Source organism: Perognathus longimembris, chromosome 10, assembly GCF_023159225.1.
Source record: "Perognathus longimembris pacificus isolate PPM17 chromosome 10, ASM2315922v1, whole genome shotgun sequence".
Lineage (NCBI taxonomy): Eukaryota > Metazoa > Chordata > Mammalia > Rodentia > Heteromyidae > Perognathus > Perognathus longimembris.
The window spans coordinates 43,181,594-43,204,717 of NC_063170.1; the positions used below are offsets into that span (position 1 = coordinate 43,181,594).

Consider the following 23,124-nt stretch of genomic DNA (forward strand, 5'->3'; position numbering starts at 1 on the left):
TTCTGGCATTCATTTTTAAAAAGACTATCATTCCACCATCACATGCCTCTGCTCCTTTGACAATGTTGAGTGCATCAGTGTGGTCTATTTCTGGGCCCTCTGTTCTGTTCCATCGATCTCTTGTCTATTCTTTTGCAATGTGACACTGTCTTGATTACTACAGCTGTACAGCAAAGCTTTGAAGTAGGTTGGCTGTTGCCAACCTTCTCCTTTCATAATTTCTTAGCTCTTCTGGTTGTTTTCCTCTTCAGAGAACTATAGGATACATCTGATTACAAAAGCCTTTCAAACTGCAAGTGTAAAAATACACTCATTCTAGATTTCTTCTATTTATTTGTAGCACTTTTAAAAGTTTGAGCCTTAGTACACTATGAAATCTATTCTCATTAAAGAAGTGGAATAGAAGTCCATTTTATTTATTTGTTCAAATGTTTATACAGTTGTCTCCAAACCATGTGTTTAATAATAGGTGCTTTACCAATGAATTGAGATAGCACTTTTATTATGATCCGAGTCTCCAGTTGCAAAAGCATTGATGCTTCCTTCTTGATATTCTAATATGGTAATATATGACTATTGTTCAGTATCAGGTTATTTAATTATCAGAGGTTTATGAGTTTAGCATAGTTTTAGTGTATTTTAGCATAAGTTTCCCCTGAGAACCCACCATTTCCATCATTTCCTAGTGTATTCATTTATTTTTTTTCCTTTCAGGTAACTTATAGTAACAGTTTAGTTTAACATCAAACTCTAAAGTGTTTTAACTGAATCTAATTTTAATTTTCAGAGATCTAATAATCTTATGAAATCAATTTAAAGGAATTTTTGAAAAGAATAAGCTGAGCTATATCTATGGATATTCTAATTATCTAGAAATCCACTAGAGTATAAGAAACTTAGAATTTCTTTTTTGAAACCTAGAACTTTTAAACCATTCCAGATTTTTGTTGAGACAGACTTGGGAAATACCTTATGTAGACATTTAAAGAAAAGAATATTACTCCCTACACAAAGAATTAGATGTTCTTAAAGAAGATGTATGAATAGTGGTCTCCTGAAGGAATTTATGAGGCTATATGTCCTTTAAAAATGCTTAAACACAGAAGAAAATTGGAATGAAAAGAAATGAATGCTTAGAGTGTTGGAAAAAAATTAACTGTGGATTGTATTTCAATCTGAACAACCAATATCAAAAATTCAGAAGGTTCGGAAATATAAAGGTATTCTGCAGGGCTGGACTTCAGGATAAAGTTAGTTTTGTAACTCTTTTGTCAAAAGAGTTGATCTAGTTAAGAAGAGTTTGGACACATACTCAAGAAGTAAAAAATATTGCCAGTATAAGAGACACACACACACAGAGGTAAAAGACAGAGTGAGAGAGAGAGGAAGCACACTATGCAGAGAGAGGCCTAAAGGGAAAGAAAGACATATGGGGGTACCATATCCGAAGCTATGCTCCTTTGGGATAGTAAACAACTGGTTAAATTGTAAGCATTTTAGGAAGGAGTCAATAAACACATTAGGGATGATAGTTGAGTACACTAGAGATAAATGATGTAAACAGCTGATAATGAGCAATAGAACCAGGGAGACGTGATTGTACCTTTGGGATTTCTGTGGGTGCAGTAATTTATTGCTCCACCGAGTTCCACCCTTTTTATTCCCACTGATACTACTGTAAGATTAGGAAATATTAGAGTTGGGAAAGGTCTTTAAATTCATTCAGATTCTGTGAAGTGTAGTAATCCACCTATTTTCAAATCCAATAGAAAGCAAATGACAGATCAGATATTTGTTCAAGTCTTTGTTCCTTCAATATCTATTTAACATTAACTAATGTTAGTTTCCTGATCTACCACGTGGGAACATAAATACTCACTTCTAAGATTATCTGAGAAGGAAGAATACACAAAGAAAATCCCTTTAACTACAGAGCAAATAGTACCATAGCACTGGTTCTAGGCAACTTCAGCAGCATCCCTCATTACTGACTGACATGTAGGTTAGACAATTAAGATCTATTAATATTTCTTTTCCACACTTTAAATATAAGGTGAGGAGTATGACACCCTTAAAAATAAGGATGTCAGATATCAGATGAGACTCCCAGATGCCTGTCTATAAACCTCTTTTATTGCATGCTTACATAATCACTCTAGGATGAGGAGAACTTGATGGTACAACCAACAAAGAAATGTAAATTAGGACACTAGATTGTTATTTCATGTAGCATTCCTAATTAGCATATCATTAAGCACAGTGATTCAGTGGTTTCCTTCACTTAATTTTCCTTGCTTTGGCACGACCAGGAACTGCTAGACATCATCCAAGGAGACCTTAGGTTACACTGGACACAAATCCAAATGAAGGGATTGTTGATTGTCTCCCCATTTTATTCGGAATTTGGTCTGTGCGCTAAGACTTTCAGTACCATATTCCTACCTTATAGGGACTAATGTCTCCTAATATTAGCAGCTCATGGTTAGTGTAGTGGACAGAAAATACCAAAGGGTAGGGTAAATATGTTGTTACATAAGATAGCTATTCAGAAAGTCCTAAATTGAACCTGGTGCCTACAATTTCCAATCTATATGACCTGGGGCAGGAGACTTGACTTTATCTTGTAAAATAGAGATAATGACATCTATTTCATTAGAAAAAAAAAACAGCACTCCTTTAAGGACCAAGTGATTTTAAGCTTGCAAGTAGCAAAAAGCTCCAAGGACGATAACCATAATCACTGCTTAGAGATTTCATTTTTCTAATAGATGTGGCATTTTCAGTTTTTAGCATAAGGACATATTATAGACAGTCTAGGTTATTTCTCATGCATACTGAATAAAGTTGCTAGAAAAAGGAAATGTGGTGCTAGAAATAGAAGAAAAAAAACTGTGATATAGAATGGTATATATTTCCTTTACCTGTTAATAACCACTATCTCAAAAAATAAAAATTTGCAATCATATTGGGGACTACACTAGGCTTTAGCATTTAGCAAGTAAAGATGTCTTTCAAATATGAGCCATATAATTTTGAACCTAAAATGTAAAAAAAAAATCCCATAGCATCTACCATCACTCTGAAAGCATAGAGCATCTTTCAATTTTATGACACCAATATACATCACTAATATTAAAACTAACATTCATATATAATTAATGCAGCTGAAAGAAAATGTAAGGAACAGATTGGGGAAGAGAGAGCCAGGACAAAAATGTAAAGGTGTACACTTCACGTTGGTCTAGTTGAAAATTCACTCTTGATAGCTGCAGGCTACTTTCACATAAATGGTTAATGATATATGAAGTAATCGATCTGTAAAAAAATTAATATGGTGCTTTAGCAGTATCCATGTGAATTAAAATGTCTCAATCAGCAATTCTAATTCTAAAAAATTTCCCTACAGGTAAAGGAATCCATGTACACTGAGAATTTTGGATGCACAAAGATATTTATTGTTTTTTTTTTTTTTTACTGGAAAATGGGTATTTTTTTCATTTAAAAGCAACAGTACAATAAGATACAGTCTATCCTTGAATTAGAACACTAGGTGGCCATAAAATAAAAAGATACATCAGTGTATAATAAATCACTTAGCATACAAAACAATATTCACAGGATGCATAGGGGCCAGAAACTAGTGGCTCACACCTATAATCAGAGCTACTCAGGAGGTAGATCTGAGGATTAAAGTTTGATGCTAGCCTGGCGAGGAAAGTTTGTCAAAATCATCTCCAATTAACTACCAAAAAGCCAGATGTGGAGCTGTGGCCCAATGATAGATCAGCAGTTGTGAACAAAAACAATAACTACAACAACAAAAAAGCTCAGGAACAGTGCTCAGGCCATAATTTCAGGTCCTAGAACCAGGGTACATACATGTAGGTACACAAACACACACACACACACATACACACACACACACACACACACACACACACACAGCCTACATATATACATTCTGCCCCAGACTTTAGTTTCACAAATTCAACAAAATATACTGGGGAAGTGGATTTCATTTTCACTGTTTTACACTTGGATAATATTGCATTGAAAGTATACTTGTATTATCTTTTAAAAAATTTTATTGTCAAGGTGCTGTACAGAGAGGTTATAGGTGCATACATAAGATAATGAGTACATCTTTTGTTGAACATTGTTATCTCCTCCCTCATTTTTCTCCCACTTTCCCTTCCCCCACCCCCCCAAATTGAAAAGTTCATTCCCAATATATTGTTTTGTGAGTATCACATTGTTTCGCCCTTTGCCCTTTGTCCTTTATCTTACCAGTTTGTTGTTCCCCTTCCCTTCCCTAATTCAGACAAGTGTATATACAAGACACAGGGTACCAAAATCAAATACAGTGACAACAGGGGATAAACCAAAGAGGGGGAAAGAAATAAAAAATAACTTCACATGGTACATTAAAACAACAACAGAGAAAAACCTCGTTTCCATATCTTAAAAGTTTATTTCTTAGCATCATCTTATATGGTCATATGTACATAGCTGTTGGGGATTCACGCTGCCCTTCCCCCAGCCCTGGGGCAGTGTGGGAGGGAGCCCCTCCCACCTTCCGGCCTCAACTGAAAGAGAAGTAAGTGGTCCCCACCTCTTGGCTCGGCCACGTGTCTAATGGCAGAGGCCCAGCCCTTGGGGGGTTGTGGTCCCCGCCCATAGAGGAAGTTCGTGACATCACCATGATGGACGCGGTCTTTAGCCGATGACTGACCCTTTGGCCAGTCCCCCCTCCTTTCCCGCCATTACCATTATATAAACCACCCCCGCCCCCAATTAAATCCTGTGAGACTCATGGACCATCAAATTGTCTCCACGATGCCTCTCTCTTCGCCACCGTTCCTGACACGTGAGGGGGGACTGGGGGTCGGGGGGAGGCTTCGGCAACCTTTCCTCATCTTATTGTAATCCATAAGAACACGCTTTGTTCCTTCCATGGGCAGGAGGTTAAAGCTGAGTATTCTTTCATAGTTTGGAATTTGGGCATCTCCTCTAGAGAAGTGGGGAGAGGGGTCGGGAACCCAGACACATAGCTATGGAGCTATTGTGTTCCTCTTCTAGAACTATCCTAGACTAATTATTGCAATACTAATTATTGCAAGTGAGGGAGACCATGGAGTGCATGTTTCTTTGGGTCTGGCTGATGTCACTAAATATGATTGTTTTCCAAGTCTTTCCATTTCCTTATGAATGGAGCGATGTCATTATTTCTGATAAAGGCATATGTTTATTCACTTGTGTATATATACCACATTTCTTGATCCATTCATCTACAGAGAGGCATCTGGGTTGGTTTATATCTTAGCTGTGGTAAATAATGCTGCAATGAACACAATTGTGCTGGTAGCTTTAGTACAGACTTGTTTGTGATCATTTGGGTAAATGCCCAGAACTGGAATTGCTGGGTCATAGGGGAGCTCTATGTTTGTCTTTTGAGGAACCTCCACACTGCTTTCCACAGTGGTTGAACAAGTTTACATTCCCACAAACAGTGTAGTAGGGTTCCCTTTTGGCCACATCCCTGCCAGCATGTGTTATTAGGGATTTTTTTATAATGGCCATTCTAACTGGGGTGAAGTAGAATCTCAATGTTATTTTTGCTTTGCATTTCTTTTATGGCCAGAGTTGGCCATGTGTCTACTCAGCATTCTCATTTCTTCTTCAGAGAAGTCTCTCTTTAAGTCTTTAGCCCACATATTAGTGGATGGTTGTTGCTTGGATGATTTGTTTTTTGAGGATTTCATTTTTTGATTGCTAAGTATATTTTAGATATGAGGCCCTTGTCTGTTGTATAGCTAGTGAAGTAAAAAGTATAAAAATATTCTTCTAAAGGCATGAAAAGAGTTCTTGACACTCTTACACCAATAGTCTAAAAGAAGCTCTGACCGTTATTGGTAAGAGAATATGATTCCCCATGTGGAGTGCCAAGTTGCCTCATGTATTCAGGAAGAATAGAGTGGGAAGCAAATCCATGGTTCCATTTGGAACAGTGCAGTTCCTGTACTCGCATCAGGCACAAACACACAGGTAAAGACTGTGGTATACTGCCAGGCCTCTCTTGAGCCTGAGAAGGAGCCAGCTACCATGGTGATCAGCATGAAAATTCACAATTAGTGAAGAATTATTGAGGGTAGTTCTGCAGGTTCCACCGTATAATGTTTAACACTTTGCCTTTCTATAGACTTTCTGGAAGGGAAATGAATGTTTTCCCTAATGCCTGCTTCAGACTCCAGCACCAGGCAACTGTGGGCTATCAGACTCAGAGGGTTTGTGTTCACACACTTTCTCCCCTCTTCCCTTCTGGCTTTCTTCCACAATCCCTGTTTGGCTTTCATAATGAAATGATGTCCCTTGGTTTGCAGAAGCTAGGATATACTCAAGGACACACAAATAGCCAGGTGGGGAGTACTTGGCTAAGGAAGCAGACACCTTGAGTAAGGCCCAGCCTGGCCACTTCCTTTATTCTCATTTGTTAACTCCTTTGTATCTAAGTTTCCTCATCTGTGAAGCAGGCATCCAGATAATTCTTTCATCACAGGGCTGTTTGTGAAGACTGGCTGAGCTGACACACTTAAAAGAGTGGTTGGCAGGGACCCAGCACTTACTAAATCTCAGCTATTATTAGCAGTTACAGCTCTGCCTCGTGAAGTAGAATGAATTGTCATTATTTTTTTCAATTTAGTGATTTGGAAGCTAAGACTCAAGGCAGTTCATCCAATGCATACCACTGTACTTGGATTTGAAGTTTTAGCCAGAGTATGAGTAACTGCCAGATATATGCACTTTGTACTTCCCTAGCCTCTATTTTCTTGTCTATGTATGGGTTGGGCTGTCCCTCTGGTAAAAAGAGGTGAGAACAGGATGTATATTCATACATATCTCTCCAGGATTATGTTTTCCTTTGCTGCGATGACATTTTATGCTTTAGGAAATCAAGAGTGGCTCCCGCTTGGTGGATCACTTTTTTTTTTTTTTGTCTAAAATACTGGTGGGCAAGCAGTTCCGACCTGGCACCTCTGATGGAAAATTATTTTTCTGCTCAGAGCTGCCTAGGTGACTCCTCATTATGTGGGGGGGAAAATTCACTTTGTGTCCTACACAATAGGCCGATATCTGGCAGACTAAATGGTCTGATAAGTGGATGATATTTGATAGATGGCCAGGGAATTGGCTTTCTTAGGTAAGGACTGGCAAAGCCAGCCTCATTCACTTAAAATCGGCCACTTGAGCAAGAGAAAGCAGAGCCTCGGGTGTCTATTGGAAAACTCCTTGCATCAGTCAGTGAGCCCCACAGCTGGCATCATACTCAACAACTATTAATGAATACAGTGTCTTTGTGCCAGGGTCTAAGCAAGAAAGCACATGGGCTCAAAGTCCTCCTTTTGCTTCTTCTTTGTGGGCATTTTTAGTGGAAGCTGCAATAAATGTCCTGTTTTATTTGAGTGCGTATTGTTTTAAAGATATTGATTCTTAACACAACAATAGGGCAGGAGATGGAAGGCATGGTCATTAGCTACAGCCAACCTCATTACTTGTCACAGAGCTCAGAGAAACTCTAATGGACAAACAAGGTCAACAGTGACAGCAGCAGCCAGATCCGAGTGTCCCAAGGTGCAAAACCTTAGCTAGGTCTTTCTTTCCCTAAACAGCACAGAAAAATCATTAGTATTGATGCCTGGGGTGGGCAAACTATACACTGAACCAAGAGTGACTTCACTGCACTTTAGCCATCCTATTATAAGTAGAGTTTTATGTGTAGGCGGCCAATGCCAACATTTAGTGACCAAGAGGGTCCTGGCAGAGTCTTGGGTGCTTTGCATATGCTGTTTAAATCCTATGATCCCTTTGTAGATCATCTATTACGCCTTTTTAAGGGAACTGAAACTAAAACAGACGAATCTGTCCAATTTCTCTTCCACTATTAAGTGTTGAAATTATGGTTCAAGCTCAATCTGTAGGAACTAAAGTGCCCCATCAGTTCAAGTATGCTTGAGACTTTCTCACTGTTAGCACTGTACATCCCACATCCTAGAACTGGACCACAGGCTAAATGGAATGGTGTGCCATACTAATGGAACTCACGATGGACCCCTCAGAATGTCGAAGCATAGAAATAGGGAGACAGATAGCAAGTGTCACATCTGATATCCTACATATTCAGAGAACAAAAACTCTGTGAAAGGATCTCTAAAGCCTTACTACACAAAGTTGGGTGGGCAGCATCAATAATACTAGAGGATTAAGGTGTCAATGGCTCAAGTCTGTAATCAAGAGACTGAGATATGGAGGATGCCAGAATAGGTAGAAATGTAGAAGAGAACTTGTCTCCAAAATTATCAGCCAAAATTTGACTGGAGACATTGCTCAAATAGTAGAGTGCCAGCTGAGCTTTCCAAGAGGCCCTGAGTTCAAGCCCCAGTATGAGCATATAACAATGATGAGTAAGATGATAATGATGATGGTACCAGAGGACTTATTAAAAGGTCATAATTTTAGTTCCATTTCAAACTCATGGATATGCATTTTAATACAATTTTCAGGACATTTGTATCAACATATCTGATTCTAAAATCCCGTCTTGTACCTGGTTTTAGTTCTACCAAGGGTCCCAAATAATATAAAAGGAGGATTCTCATCCTTAAGGGAATTTCACACTGGACACCAGGTATGAGTGGCATGAGATGCCTGTGATCAGGCACTGTAGACTGGCTTTCCTGGGAGAGAGGTAGGGAAGCAGTGTTCTGGGAGAAACAACATGAGATTTGAACTCAAATTAACCCAAGTAGGTTCTGCTAACTCTGCCTCTGCCATCTGATGCCTGGGTGGCAGGAGGGAAGCTGGGATCTGTTAGGCTCTTGGGATGAGCATATAAAATGGTTCAGATTAGAAGTCGTGGTGATTCTCCATTCTCATTGTCGTGAAGAAGGAATTGAGAGTTTTGAAAGAAACTGAAGATGCTCTACCCCATCACCAGAATTGGGTTTTATTGGTCCATGGTGGGACTTGGATATCAATATCATTTCAAAGTTCCTTGGATGATTGATTCCATTGTACAACAGGAGCTAGAGTCACTTATCTTCCTCTTAAGAGCTGAGCTGATATACATGTAAAACAGCTCATGGCCAGCCCTGGAACAAAGGAGTGCATTACATTTCTCTTCCCCTGGAGAAATGGCACCTGAGTTCGCAGCCCCAAGGCAGATCACAAAGGGGCACTAAGAATTCTCCAGTGGAAGCAAAATGTCCGTAGATCGTGCCTTGAGGTTCTCACTAAAATATTCTCACTAACTTTTTTTAATCTTTTTAAAAAAATTTTATTGTCAAAGTGATGAGCACAGAAGTTACAGTTTCATACTTTAGGCATTGGATACATTTCTTTTACTGTTTGTTATCCCCTCCCTCATTCCCCCCTCCTCCCTCCACCTTTCCCTTTCCCCCCAAGAGTTGTTCAGTTCATTCACACCAAACAGTTTTGCAAGTTACATTATGTATCCAAAACCAAACAACTACTAAACATATAAAGGTCTAGAATAGACCTATCAGTGGATCACAACAGCTCAACAGCTATGTACACATGATCATATAAGACAAGCGTAAGCAAAAACAACTCCAAGAGAAAGACATAGGAGGATTCTATTGTTGACGTTACATTTAAAGTTCTAGGTGAATTTCCTTTGGTGTACCCTACATGGTTACTCTATATGATTTGGTACACTGGACATTGTATATATGCCTACCTGACCTAGGAAAGGGAAAGAAAAATGAGGGTGTAAGGTATCCGAAGAAATGTACTCACTGCCTTATTATGTAACTGTACCTCTTTTGCAAAACACCTTGTCAATAAAATTTAATTAATAAAAAAAGAGCCCCACCAATATTGATATGAGAACACAACAATTGACTTTGTCAATGAAAGCCTTTTTTCTACATTATTGAAATTCTTCTTGATCCAGGTTCTGTTGTGGCAAGCCTGTAATCCTAGCTACTCAGGAGGCTGACATCTGAAGATCAAGGTTCAAAGCCACACCAGGCAGGAAAGCTGGTGAGACACTTATCTCCAAGTAACTGGAAGTCTCACTAACTTTTAAAAATTAGGAATAATTATACAACAGTGCTCAAAGGAACTCAGCTTTAGGTTACTATTCGAGACCCCACACAACTTGTTTTATAAAACTCTCCCTCAAAAAAATACATCAGTTTTTAAAGACACTTACCTCCTAATGTACCTTTTAGCTGATAAATCTTCCTTAGGACATGAATCCTACAGATCCCCACAGTCTTTTAAGTTACAGCTTGCCCTTCCTCAGGACAGCTAATTACAACACCTGGTGGTAATCAGCGCCTTCCATATTATGTACTGTAAAGGAATGCTTCCCAGCAGTAAACGCTGAGCTGCCTCCCTACAAGGGTGCTGTAAGTTATGAGCTGTCATGGGGCTTTACAAGCAAGCTCTCAGAGAGATGCTAATGATTCCATACCAAAAAAAATAAAAAAGTCCCCAAAGAAACAAGCTTTTTGCCTAATGTTTTATATAGATAATAGATGCAGTTAGCCAAAGAAATGTGTCTTTAAAAGACCAACAATATATAGAGATAGATAAAAAAAATCAATAGCAAATCATCACTCTTTTCTTCCCAACCAGCTATTATAAACTCTCCATTTTCAATGTGTCTAACCCCATCTTAGTTTCTGGTAAGGAAAAGGGAATGTGGCATGGAATCTTAGAATTCCCTCCCTGCTTGCCTTCTCTCCCCTGCCTATATTTGAACAATGTCCCCTTTGTTACAGAATTATGACAGAGGTCAGGTGATCTGTTCTCGGGGTGATATAAGGATTATTGGACAAACTAACCACTACTTCCTTGGTACATTCAGACATCGCTGCTGGAATTCTAAACTGTGTAGCTTAACAGCCATTCCCAAGCTGATATTTTGCTGTGTTCCTATTTCCCCCTCCTCTTTTTTTCTAACGTATTTATTTTTCCACACTGTCCTCACAAACCTCATTTATATGGTGTTTTGCAGATTATGAAGTCTCTATTCAAATGGGATCAAACTTGATAGTCAGATTATGTAACCTATAATATGCAAGAAAAATATGAGGCAGTGAGAGATATACTTATTTGTTCAAAGTCACACTACAAGAAACTGGCAAGGGACGTACTGAAAGTGAAAGGCGTGGCTAAGAATTTTTTCCAACCCTACTTCAGCCAATACTTTATGAGGATGTTCCCCAAATTCTCATTGACACTTGCCATACATGGTGCAAGTTCTACAGAGTGCTACCTGTATCTGGCCTGATTTGTCATTTGACCTCTAGATCAGCTATACCTAAGATAAGAAGAGGCAGTGGATTGCAGGGTGAAAGAAAGGGAAAAGCGAAATTTCTCTGCCAATTTCTCAGCCTACAGTGAGGTCCCCTCCATGTTGTAAGTTCACCTTTAGGGTTTTTCTCACATCTCTCCATTCATACCTATTAGTTTTAGCTATCTCTATACTCTCTCGGTTGCCTCCCAGCCCCCACACAGCTTGTCAGAGAGAAGCTTGCCTATGGGACACACTTGTCCCTGTAATGTTCTAATGGGACATGAGTGAGGTTCTTTTTTCCTGGTATGACCTCAATAGATATAATTACTTTTCTCATTTTATTTTGTACATGTTTTATGGGTTGGATGAAAGTAAAAAAGAAAAATTAAAACATAAGTGGATGCCATTACTTCCAGGAGCTACACACTTTTATATCAATTGTATAGTTCTCACAGTAGAACTAGGGGAAACATTATTATTCTTTTTTGAAGAAAGAAAATGCTGGAGATGTGAGGAGGCTTGCTCAAGGGCTCACAGCCACTAAATGGAACAGTTCGATTATAAAATAGGCCATATTTTATCTTGGAATGGGGGGAAGGTATAGAATAAAGACTAGGTTGAGACTACCATTTTGAGCAACAGTAGAGATGAGGTTGTTGTAAGTATCACAGAACTTGTAGTATGAATGTCTTTTGATTTTTGTTTACAGGCCTTGAGTTAAGTAAGGAGAGGGCAGAAATATAAATTATATAGTTAATATAAAATTTAATATCAGATCCTACTTTGGAGAAGCCACAAGCAGTACAAAAACCCTATATCCTGCCTGAGGCCAATTGTCTCAGCCAGTTCAGGGTGCTATGAGAAAATACCATGCCAGTGGGTTGCTTCAAATGTAGACATAGACATCAGTGTCTCACTCAAAGACTTGGAGGCTGGCTAGTCTAAGATCAAGTTGCCAGCCTAATATTTATTTTTATTTTTATTTTATTTTTTTGCCAGTCCTGGGCCTTGGACTCAGGGCCTGAGCACTGTCCTTGGCTTCTTTTTGCTCAAGGCTAGCACTCTGGCACTTGAGCCACAGTGTCTCTTCCAGCTTTTTCTATATATGTGGTGCTGAGGAAATCGAATCCAGGGCTTCATGTATACAAGATAAGCACTCTTGCCACTAGGCCATATTCCCAGCCCTAGTATGGTTTTAAGGAAGGCTCTCTGGCTGGCTTGTAGGCAGATACCTTTTGGCTATTGCCAGAGTTGAGACTCTGGTCAAGTGTTTCTTTACTTACAAGCCATTAATCCCATCACAGGGGCTCTTTGCTCATGATCTCATCAAAACCAAAGGCTCTACCTCCTAATGCTGTCATGTTAGGGATTAATGCTAACACAGGAATTCACTCAGCAGATGAATTTGGGTGAGGCAAAAATTTTCAGCCCATAATACTGACTCATGTCTTCTAAGCAGTATTTTATCTGATTATTAGTTATTTGATGGGAGAAGACCAAGCAGAATAAATAGCTATGAAATCCATTCAGTCTTTGTTATTCATTCTCCGTTTCTAAAACCAAAACATAAACATTTTATATCTTAAACCTTTGAACTCATTTTCTAAATTGTGAGCTGGAATGTATCCTCTAGCATTACATTATAAATAATTTCCATTCACAAAACTAGCCCCCAAATCCCCATATTCTGATGAAAAGAGCCCTGTAATGGATCATAGAAGTTCTGAAGGAAAACTCTGTACATTGAGAAAGTTGTTTCAGTCATTGGTTGCTCCAAAATCTCTCCTAAAAATAGGAATAAATATGCCTTTTCTACCTCATGAAATGGGTCATTTTTGAGGATTAAAAAAAGCATAATGTTGACACATTTTGAAACACATAAATGACTATACAAGTGTAAGAAATCATGTTTATCAAAGCACATTTACATTCATGATTGCATTTTATCCTGAGAGCAATCTGCCATGAGTATTTCCCTGCCTCACCATGGAAATGAATGAGTATGAAAACCCAAAATATGAAGGATCATTCTGCTAAAATCTTGCAAATACTCATCAACTTAACTCCCTTCTCTACTGTCATCACAATTGATGACTTTCCAAACTGGTGACCTCTCTAGGTCTAGGCATTGTCAGATCTCTCTCTCTCTCTCTCTCTCTCTCTGTGTGTGTGTGTGTGTGTGTGTGTGTGTGTGTTTCTCTTGTTTCTCTCTCTCTCTGTTTCTGTCTGTGTGTCTCTGTCTCTCTCTACATATATATGTATATATATATATCTGTGTGTGTGTGTGTGTGTGTGTGTGTGTGCTTCCCCCTGTCTATTCCTGTCTCAGAGAATAAAACTCTGCAGGAGCAGAGAACCAAAATTGTGACCAGGTGAACCATTACAAACTCTAATTGCATCATCTTGCATGGTAGTTTAGATATTCAGGCATTTTATACATTGACCTTAATATACTACAAAAGTATCTCTCTTCAGTCCATAGTGTGGAGTCTCCTGATGAAAGAGATAACCGAAAACAGAATATACTAAAGTAGTGGAACTCATTATATTTAATGTCTTGTCTAGTATGGAAGGACTCTGTCCATGGAGAGAGAAAGAAAAAGAGAGATAGAGGGAGGATAGAAGGAGGAAGGGGGGAGGGAGTGAGGGAGAGAGGGAGGAAGGAAGGAAGGAAGGAAGGAAGGAAGGAAGGAAGGAATAAAATAAAGAAATTAATGTTTCAGGAGCAAAAAAGGTTCTCTTATCACAAATGTTCTAGCTTCACAGTAAACATTGACCACTAGGGATGAGTCTAGAAGTGGCCTTCCATCTTTTCTGATCTCTAAGAGCCATTGAAAGTAGCTAATCCAACACATTTCTAAGTTCCTGGTGGTGAGTAGAATCCTGTGGACACAGATGGACCAGTGTTGATCCATTAAAAACTTTCAATCCACTAAACCCTATCCACACTCCCCCCACCCCACCCCGTTCCTCCCTCCAGGTCAAATGCTTTGGAGCCGACAGCATTTCCTCTGAGCATCAAAACTGATACTGCTGCTGAGATTTCCTCAATGACCTTTCCCAGGTGGCTTTTCTTCCTCTCGGATAACAGAAAGGTGATATAAAAGTAAGAAAACAAAGGACAAAATGAATGGTTGGTAAGAAGGAGGAGGGGCCCATTGTGTTCCTTCCATGCTTGCTTTGGAGGCTCTGGTAATGAGAGAATGTCATGGGAAAATCTACTTGAATGTCTGCATAAACCTGGAGTTCACATTCAATGAGGGCTGACTTGCAGCTGCTTCTTAAGGATTTTAACACTGTGACAGAGTGAAGTGTCTTCCTATTTTCAACCCTAGCAATTTGGTTTAAGCATGATCTCAACCACTTTCAGCTTTGATATTTCTAGCCTCTTAGGCTGTACTTTTTTTCCCTTAATGTCACCAATCATGTGTGAAATTCGGTTGCAAAACTAATCTTTGTGGGAAATGGTATGTAATGGCTTCTTTAAAGAGAGACAGATAGAAGGAGAGAGAGGGCAGTGACTACGACCTTTGTTGTTTAGGTACATGTTTTTCATAGTGTAATACAAATGGAAACATCCCTTTCTCAAGGACAACACAGAAATGGGTTTCTGCTTGCACAATCATCATGCTTTCTGAAGGAAGAAAATTCTTGAGAATGATCTGTAGGTCTCAATTTCTAAAACCTACATTGTATATAATAATGGTTATGCTTGAAAGCCAGCTGTGCTCCAAAATAAGATCTATCTTACTAAATCATTAGTTAAATGTTAGGGTCTAACTTATGTGAAAAGATTCAGGAATATCTAAAAGCTGTGAATGAGGACTAAAGTTGGGGTATTTATGAAATAAGATGCTGTTTGCTGTGTTAGTGTTTAACACACACACAAACATGCACACTTACACAACCAACCACACCTATCAAGGGAGGTTTCACTCAAAACCAGCTGAGACTAATCTACAAGAAGGGAAGTCAGAAACCACTAATTTGAATTTTGTATTTGGTTGGCTGTTTTTGGAACAATTATGCCACCCACCAAAGAGTAAATTTGTAAGACTTCATTATCATTATCTCATGAATTTTAGAATTTATCCCTTAAATAAACTTATTTCCATACAATTACAGCATCTGAGAAGGTAATTGAAAGAGGTAGAGAACAACTTGCTTTTGTATTTAAATTTGTCTGTATTGAAGAATCTGCATTACTAGTATACTGATAAAATTTGGAATGAATTGGCTACTTAAAACAAGAATTTTATATTGATTTCAAGGCAAACTCTTAGGATAGAATCTGGATAGTCCAGAAGTTCTCAATGATTTCAGGTTCCTTTATATGACAGTCCCAGCCGTATTCACCGGTCCAGTCTCCACTCCTGTCATGTAGTGATTTATTTGGTTATCTATTTAATATTCAGACTCTTTCATAAAAAGCTTACCAGTAGTGACTCTAAACATTAAAAGGGGAATCTGGATACACACGGTCCTCCCCAAATCATTTTTTCCTCTTGTCTTGGTTACCAATCAAGACAAGAGGAAAGACTCCCATCACAGGTCACTCACTCTCCATAAAGTAATTGGAGTTCAATAATTCTATGGGATGTTTTCAAAAAAAGGAGTGAGTTCTGAGTGCTGGTGGCTCGTGTCTATAATCCTAGCTACTCAGGACGCTGAGATCTGAGGATCCCAGTTCAGAAACACATCTTGGCAGAAAAGGGTGTGAATCTTTCATCTCCAATTAACCACCGGCTCAAATAGAAGAGTATCAGCCTCGAGTGTAAAAACTAAGGGAAAGCACCTAGGCTCAGAGTTCAGGCCCCACTACGAAAGAAAGAAAAAGAGCAAGAGAACGAGAGAGAGAAAGAGAGAGAGAGAGAGAGAGAAGCAAGAGAAAGAGAAGAAAGCAAGTGAGAGGGAGTAGGAGAGAGAGGGAAAGAGAGAAGGAAGGAAGGAAGGAAGGAAGGAAGGAAGGAAGGAAGGAAGGAAGGAAGGAAAGGAAGGAAGGGAAAGAAGGAAAGAAAGGGTTACTCTGGTGTCTTCTGAAACTTTCTTCCCATAACCTTGACTAATTACAAAGTTCATTAGAGGTGGAAGCCTATGACCCAGTCATAGCCAAAAGTACAAGTGCTGACTTGAGAATGTTCTAAGCCTTCCAAGAAAACCCGAAAGACCTTCCTTATACATTGCACATGTGTCTCTCTCACTCAGGAGCCTGGGTATCTGAAGAAGAATTTCTCTAGCTAGTATATTAGAAGCTTTGTTCATGAAGTATTTATTTTATGATAGTCACACCTTTAAGCACTGTTTTCCACTCTCATAATTGCGGACAGCTGTCTACAACATCAAGTTGTACGTGAGTGACTCAGTCATACTTTCTAAATTTCCCCTGCCCTTTCTGTATTTTAATTAATATGCCATTCATATTAACATATAGTGAGCACTGATACTTGTCTCCCAGCTTTGTTCATTGATTTAAGGCATGCAATGGCATCTTTTAGGGGAATCCTCATGGAGCTAACCCTAGTCTCAGTCTGTCTAACTATGTGACTTGGGTTTGAAACACAATGATTTGGGGCCACATCAGGATTTCCTGGATATAACCAGTCTTGTGTTTTCCACCCTAGTATTAAGGACTGAGGCATGGCATCTCTCTGGACTGCTCTGGGCTAATTGTGTGTCACTATGACCACTAACAGCACCTTCTCTACTTCCTGTAGGGAAAGAGGTGAGGCCAGATGGACAGGTCTGATGATTCAGATAAGATGATGCCCGAGCTGAGGACATGGCACAGATACAGACTCCATCCAATAAGGATGCACTCAGCAAACTACCTTATCTTCACTCCAGCACACCCCTCTTCACCCAAAGGATGCTGGCAGGCTGCCTGCCGCACTGACAACCACCCACAGCCCGTCTTCCTACATGGAGGCAGTGCCTTCCAGATGCATTCCTATTATTTTGGATAGATTTTTAAATGACTATTCAGCCTGGGCATGTGTGATTTTTTTTAACAGTATAAAGTACACATGGGGGCAGGGAAGGGTAAAACACAAGAATTGGTTATTTTCTTCTTGCTTTGACAGCAGATCCCACTCAAGCTGCTGACTAGGAATATCTGCCCCTTCTTTCTTGCCTGTGGAGCTCATATTTAACTCCAAGCAATGAATGCAAGATCGATAGAATAAGTAACAAAAGTATTCTCAGTGACCGAACAACAAACTCTTAAATCATGGAGCTTCAAATGCAAAGGAACAATGATTGAAAACATTGTATTAACAACGCAATCGGAGATAAGAGGAGGCTTGAGTCATTAAAAGGGTCCATTAGTCTTATAAGTCTGAGATGGCACACTTAAAACATGACCTGGTCTTAAGAAGTGGAAATATTACACACTCTCTCAACTCGTGCATGTGCCTGCACATAAGTGCACACACAAACACACACACAACACCTATGGAGCAAAGACAAGTCTAAGGATCTAGTACTAAAGGAGGCAGCTATTGCTTAGAGACTGCCCAGGAAATCTTCTTGTGTAAGGGGACCACAGCGGAAATTAATTTATGAGGGAAGCAAATGTTCTACTTTTGTGTCAATGTCTCACCACCATGCCCCAACAAAGCATCACTATGCTCTTCCTCTTTCCTTGCTGGGGACACATCTCCCCCTTTTCTACAGACTACCAGAAAAGCCCAAGCATACAGCAACCCTTTCTTTCTGCTCCTCTTCTCCCTGACTTTATAAACCATTTGCACTTGAAAAATGAAGGAAGGAAGCAATGGCCAATTTCATTTTTAAATAAAAGCATAGTTTTGAAAAATTAGCTGAACTAGATTAAAAAAACTAGACACATACACACAGAAACACACCACACATAAACATGCAACACACACACACCTATATGCATGCACACATATCTGCACGCATAGTCTCAGAGCTTTGCAAACATTAGGTGTTATTTAATTTGAACATGCCAGGGGTGTTCTGCTCAATTCTTCCTGCCCTAGCTCTTGTGCCATGCAATTTGAGTTCCCAGAGTTCTGAATGTCTAAACAGCCTGAGTGAGGGGATGTCTATAGCATATCCTGGAAGAAACAGCATTCCTGAACGCACATCATTTCCTCCAATAATAGAAGAAAAACAAAACCAAAACATTTCTGGGGTGAGAATTATAAGGAGACTGAACCGTGGACAAGACATTGAGGGTGATTTTCTCCTTGCCTTTCAAAGAGCAAAGTTTCAACCAAAATAAGTAGGACATCACATTTCAATTCATACTATTAAAAAGTGCATTACACAATGAAACCAATTACCCTGCAAATCACCCCACTTTACCAGATAGCTGGACTAGCCTCCAGTTAATAAAAGGAGCAAGCTCAAGGAACATTTTCCAATCCTCACAAAATAATCCACCATAACACTGAATGCCCTTTGACCAGGGCTTTCAGATTCAATTGCTTCTCTGAGTAGATCTACTACTTTACCTTAACCTCAAAAAGAATTTTCGCAAAAGTCTGAGAACTTAAACTAGAATTATAATCTTCCTCACCCCCTCTTAATATCATTACAGATATTGGAATTTTATTTTTCCAGAAAGACATGCTCTTCACCTACTTCCTCATTTATCAAAAAAATACATACATGATAAGCGATGTTCTATTAGTTGTTAATAAACAAGCTTACCACCTCCATCACTAAGTCCCAGGAAAGAATGCTACTTAGCTCTGCATGCAGCTTCAATTTGGCTATGAAATGAGGATTGTCTGGAATCAACTTGGGTTATTTTAAGACTTCTTTTCTAATATGACATCAATTATAGGGATATTAAAGCTGCTGTCAAGACAACCAGAGGCATTAGGTACCTTCCTAGTTTCTTAAATGTTTCTAAGGTTGGTGGGGGGGGGGGCGAAGAAAGCACACAAACACGAGGAAATAAATGCCTAACCAAGTAATGATATCTGAGCCATGTGTATTCAAATACTTATTTGATCTGCAGGAAAACTCGAGATTGAATCTCCAAAGCAAACCCCAAATTCACTTGGAGCATCTGCATGTTACTTAAAAAATCCTCTCTCTCGTAACCCCCTTTCCTTCCATGGCCCCCTTTCCTCCCACAAACCTTACAACAGCAGAAAGATGCTCTTACATGATGATGGGGGCGGGGGGCACTTACAGAAAGAAAGCATCACTTCAGGCAGGAGGAGAGGTATTGAGTCCTAGTCCTTGGGTTTTCTTCCTCCTTGGAGAAGGGCTTTTGCCCTCCGTCTTAGCAGTTAAGTTGCAGAGTTATTGTACATAGATGTACAGCTCTCAGCCCGCTAGGGTGCTCAACTCAGAGCTCCGCCCGGCGGAGCCTCAACATGCTTTCTGGAAAGGCAGGCAAGGCATCTCAGCTGAAAAGCTCGGGGAGGTCTCCAACGCCGCTCACAAACTCCACCGCACTAATATTTAACAGCTCTGAGACCTCTAAAGGTTTAAACGAATATGCATTGTGTGCGAGGCTGCTCCCAGACAGAGGGAGCACTGAGAGTCTGCAGGGGTGTTTCCCAGCGACTCTAGATCCCATTTGCCCTTTCTGCCTCCGAATTAGGGGGCCAATCCAATTCTTAGGGGAAACGTGCCTGCTGACCTGACTTTCAGGGCAGCGACAGTGCAAGAACTTTTGTCTCACACGCTGTTCGTTCGCCCCTGACTTCACAGGGCGCCCCATGTCTTCTTCATTTCGCCAAAAGCAAAAAGAAAAAGAAAAGCCAACTTGATGCCCACAAATCAAGGCAAAGTTTATCCGCCCCCTCCCCTCCGACACCCTGGTCTCTTGATCGCTTCCAACTTCCAGCACATCCACGGGGAATCTCAGAGCTCCCATCACCACCCAGAAGCAGCACCAGCCGGCTATCAGCTAGAGGCAGCTTGCCTGCAATCCGTCTCTAGCCGCTTCAAGATTAAATAACAACAAAAGAATTGGAAAAGGGCTTGAGTGCCGGCCGATGCGCTCCGGGCACCCCCGGAATGCCATCCCAGGGGGGGTGGGAATACTCACCAAAATACATTATGTGTCTCATTAATCGGACCGCTGGGCTCCCACCGCGGCGTGATCAGCATCCGCTCGCACTCCAGGCTGGCGCGCAGAGCAGAGCGGTTTCATGCTCCGCTCGGTGGCCACGTCCCGGGCCCCGTGGCTGTCTCGGTCCCCGGCGACGGGCGTGGAGAGCCGGGAGCGCCGCGCCGAGCGTGCCTCCTCCTCCGCGGGATGCGCGTCTGCCGCCGGCCTGCCGCTGCGCGCTACGATCCCCGGCGGTTGCAGCGTGCGCCCCGGCCGCCGGCCGCCCTGCCCATCCTTACTGTAATCCGACTCCTCCTTGCGATGTCCTTGCCGCGCCAGTGACATCAGGACTGGAGTACTACAAACAGACACCCCCACCCCACCCCGGCTCTCCCCAACCCTGGCTCGCAGCCTCTCCACGAGGTGCTCCGATTGCCGGCTTGGACCAACCATCGCTCTTGGGAAGCTTGGACGAGCCCAGAGACTTGGGAGGGGGGCGGAGGGAGGGGCGCCCGATTCTCTCTTAAAGAGAGAAGGGTCTTGGATCGGATCCACCCGGCTGCCAGGCAGGGGACATGCACCCGCGGACAGAGGGGACCTGGCGGAGGACAACTTGTCGTTAATTGGACACACTTTTCTACAGCCCCTCGTGCCGATGCTGTGCATCCTAGCCAACGCTGAGTGGAGCAGAGGCTGGATGCTAGGTGCCTGCCTTGTCTTTGCTCGGGGTTGGAGGCTAGTTGATGTTATTGTGTGTGATGTGTATATCCATAGGAGGCATAAAAGAGGAACTCAGGAGTCTGGTTTTTAAGGCTGTAGATGCTTTGACTTAGAAAGGGTCTGATTGATGACCCAAAGTCATTAATCCTTGAGTGTTTCTGAGTTAGCATGACCAAGGGAGACAAACAACTCAATTGAAAAAAATAAACAATAACAACAACACAAAGCAACCCGCAAGTCTCAGTTTCACACATCCCATTTACCTCCTTCACCCTCAGCTGGGAAGGAAGGGGACTCTGTGGCTGATATGATCTTTAACCCCCTAAAGAGGAGACGTGTTTGTATTGAAATCATGTCAAGACTACTCACCCCAGCACTCTGAGATGAACAGTCAAGAGAAGCAAAGCATTTGCAAAGTCTCTGGCTCCTCCGATGGTGTAATGAATGGCTGCTTTTAACTTACATGGGGAAAAAAATCCTTGAAAGCCCTGAGATGGTAACTAAAATGTTCGACATGAAAAATAAACCCATCCACCAAGCACCACTTCCTAAGGACTCAGCCCTCTGAGAAGCAATTTACCTACTGGATGGGCTCTAGACGTTGAAGAAATTTCTACAAACATCTATTAAGAGTTGAAGATAAGCAAAGCATTGCAACCTCTGGATAGAAACAATTGGTATGTTTTTAATCTGGATTTTTATAAGCCATGTTAGCAAATAGTTCTATAAAGCGATATATGTATCTGTTGGTGGCTTTCATGTGTGTTGGAACTGGTGGGGGGTGGGGGTGAAGCTCATCATAACAGCTTTCAACTGAATCTTGGGTTAAAAACAACAAAAACAAGAACAAAACTTTAACCCCTCACTTGCACCAAGTGAGAAGAGTACTCTGACCCCCAGCCTTCTTCTCTCACACTGGATTATAAAGAATTTGGTAAATAGGTAATCATTAAATAAGTAATCAATTAAAAATCAGACCTAAAGTGAACCTTTGAACAACTCTAATGCTGTTCTTTCAGAAATATCCATCTTTTAAATCAGTTTGAAGGAGGACAGTTTAAATAGTATGGTTTTGTATACTTGTTTTTACTCCTTTCTTGAGATTTAGAAATAAAAACAAACATGTGCAGGAAGATACCTGAGTGTTTTTCTTGTAGGATAGAAGGAAATCTCTCAAAAGTTCAGTTAACGGCCCCTGCCTGCCTGAAGCACAAAAACCATTTGTAGTGGACCTTAAATCATGCAGCTGTTTAGTTGCCTTGGCCGCCTACTGGGGCTAGGGGGCGCTGTAGTTTAATGTTAGAGGTTTTGTTGCCTTTGCATTCCTGTAGTATTCGAATTGAAAGCAGGAGGTTTGGAGCATTAAGAGACTGTTAATGACACCTTGACATTTGTGTGCTGTGTTATAGTCATGGGTACTTCCTCATGGATCATCTTTCTCAGAAACAAGGTTACATACAGAAAGGTAGTCATCTGTGCCCAAAGTAAAGAAACTGAGACACGGATATGTGAAGCACCATGCCCAGTAAAGAGACTATAAGGAATTATTGTCCTATTGGAGAATTCATGCTAAGAATCACCCAACAGGTTCCCCCACTCAAGTAAGCATGAAATTTGTAATGGCTCAGGTAAAGGTTTTCCCCAAGGAAGGATGTCATTACAGTGGTCCAAAACCAAATAGATTTGCATGCCTTTGACTTGAAGGCATAGGGGATTTGGGGATACAACCAATCTCTTCTCCATCAATGGAGAATTGTGCCTAATCTGCAGCAGTTAGCCACCAAAATAGTGTGGTCTCCAAGACAACAGCTGAGGATTCTTTCTAGTTATGAAAACCTGCCCCCCGCCAAAAAAAACCAACCCACAAACAAAATAAAACAAGAAACATACAAGTCCTCTTTATTTAAAGTGTGATTATCCTTTTCTACTAAGGATTATCTAAAAAACTGAACCCTCAGACACAAACAACTATATCTGGGTGAAAATAAGTAATTTTTGTCATTGAATACCCTTCTTCTATATCACTTAAAATGACTTCATTTAA

General features: G+C 40.6%; 1 protein-coding gene across 2 annotated transcripts in view; it reads right to left on the reverse strand.

Annotated features, from left to right (window-relative positions):
• Positions 1-20,629, reverse strand: part of Znf385d (zinc finger protein 385D) — a 323,542-nt gene extending 302,913 nt beyond the window's left edge. The window contains exon 1 of one of the 2 annotated variants that reach the window (XM_048355949.1): positions 20,358-20,629. In XM_048355949.1, coding sequence (XP_048211906.1) covers positions 20,358-20,379 — 22 coding nt within the window. In that variant the 5' untranslated portion in view covers positions 20,380-20,629. Of the gene's footprint in view, positions 1-19,490; positions 19,678-20,357 lie in introns of those variants that run through there. The other variant, XM_048355950.1, reaches the window with a different exon arrangement.
• Positions 20,630-23,124: the final 2,495 nt, after the last annotated feature.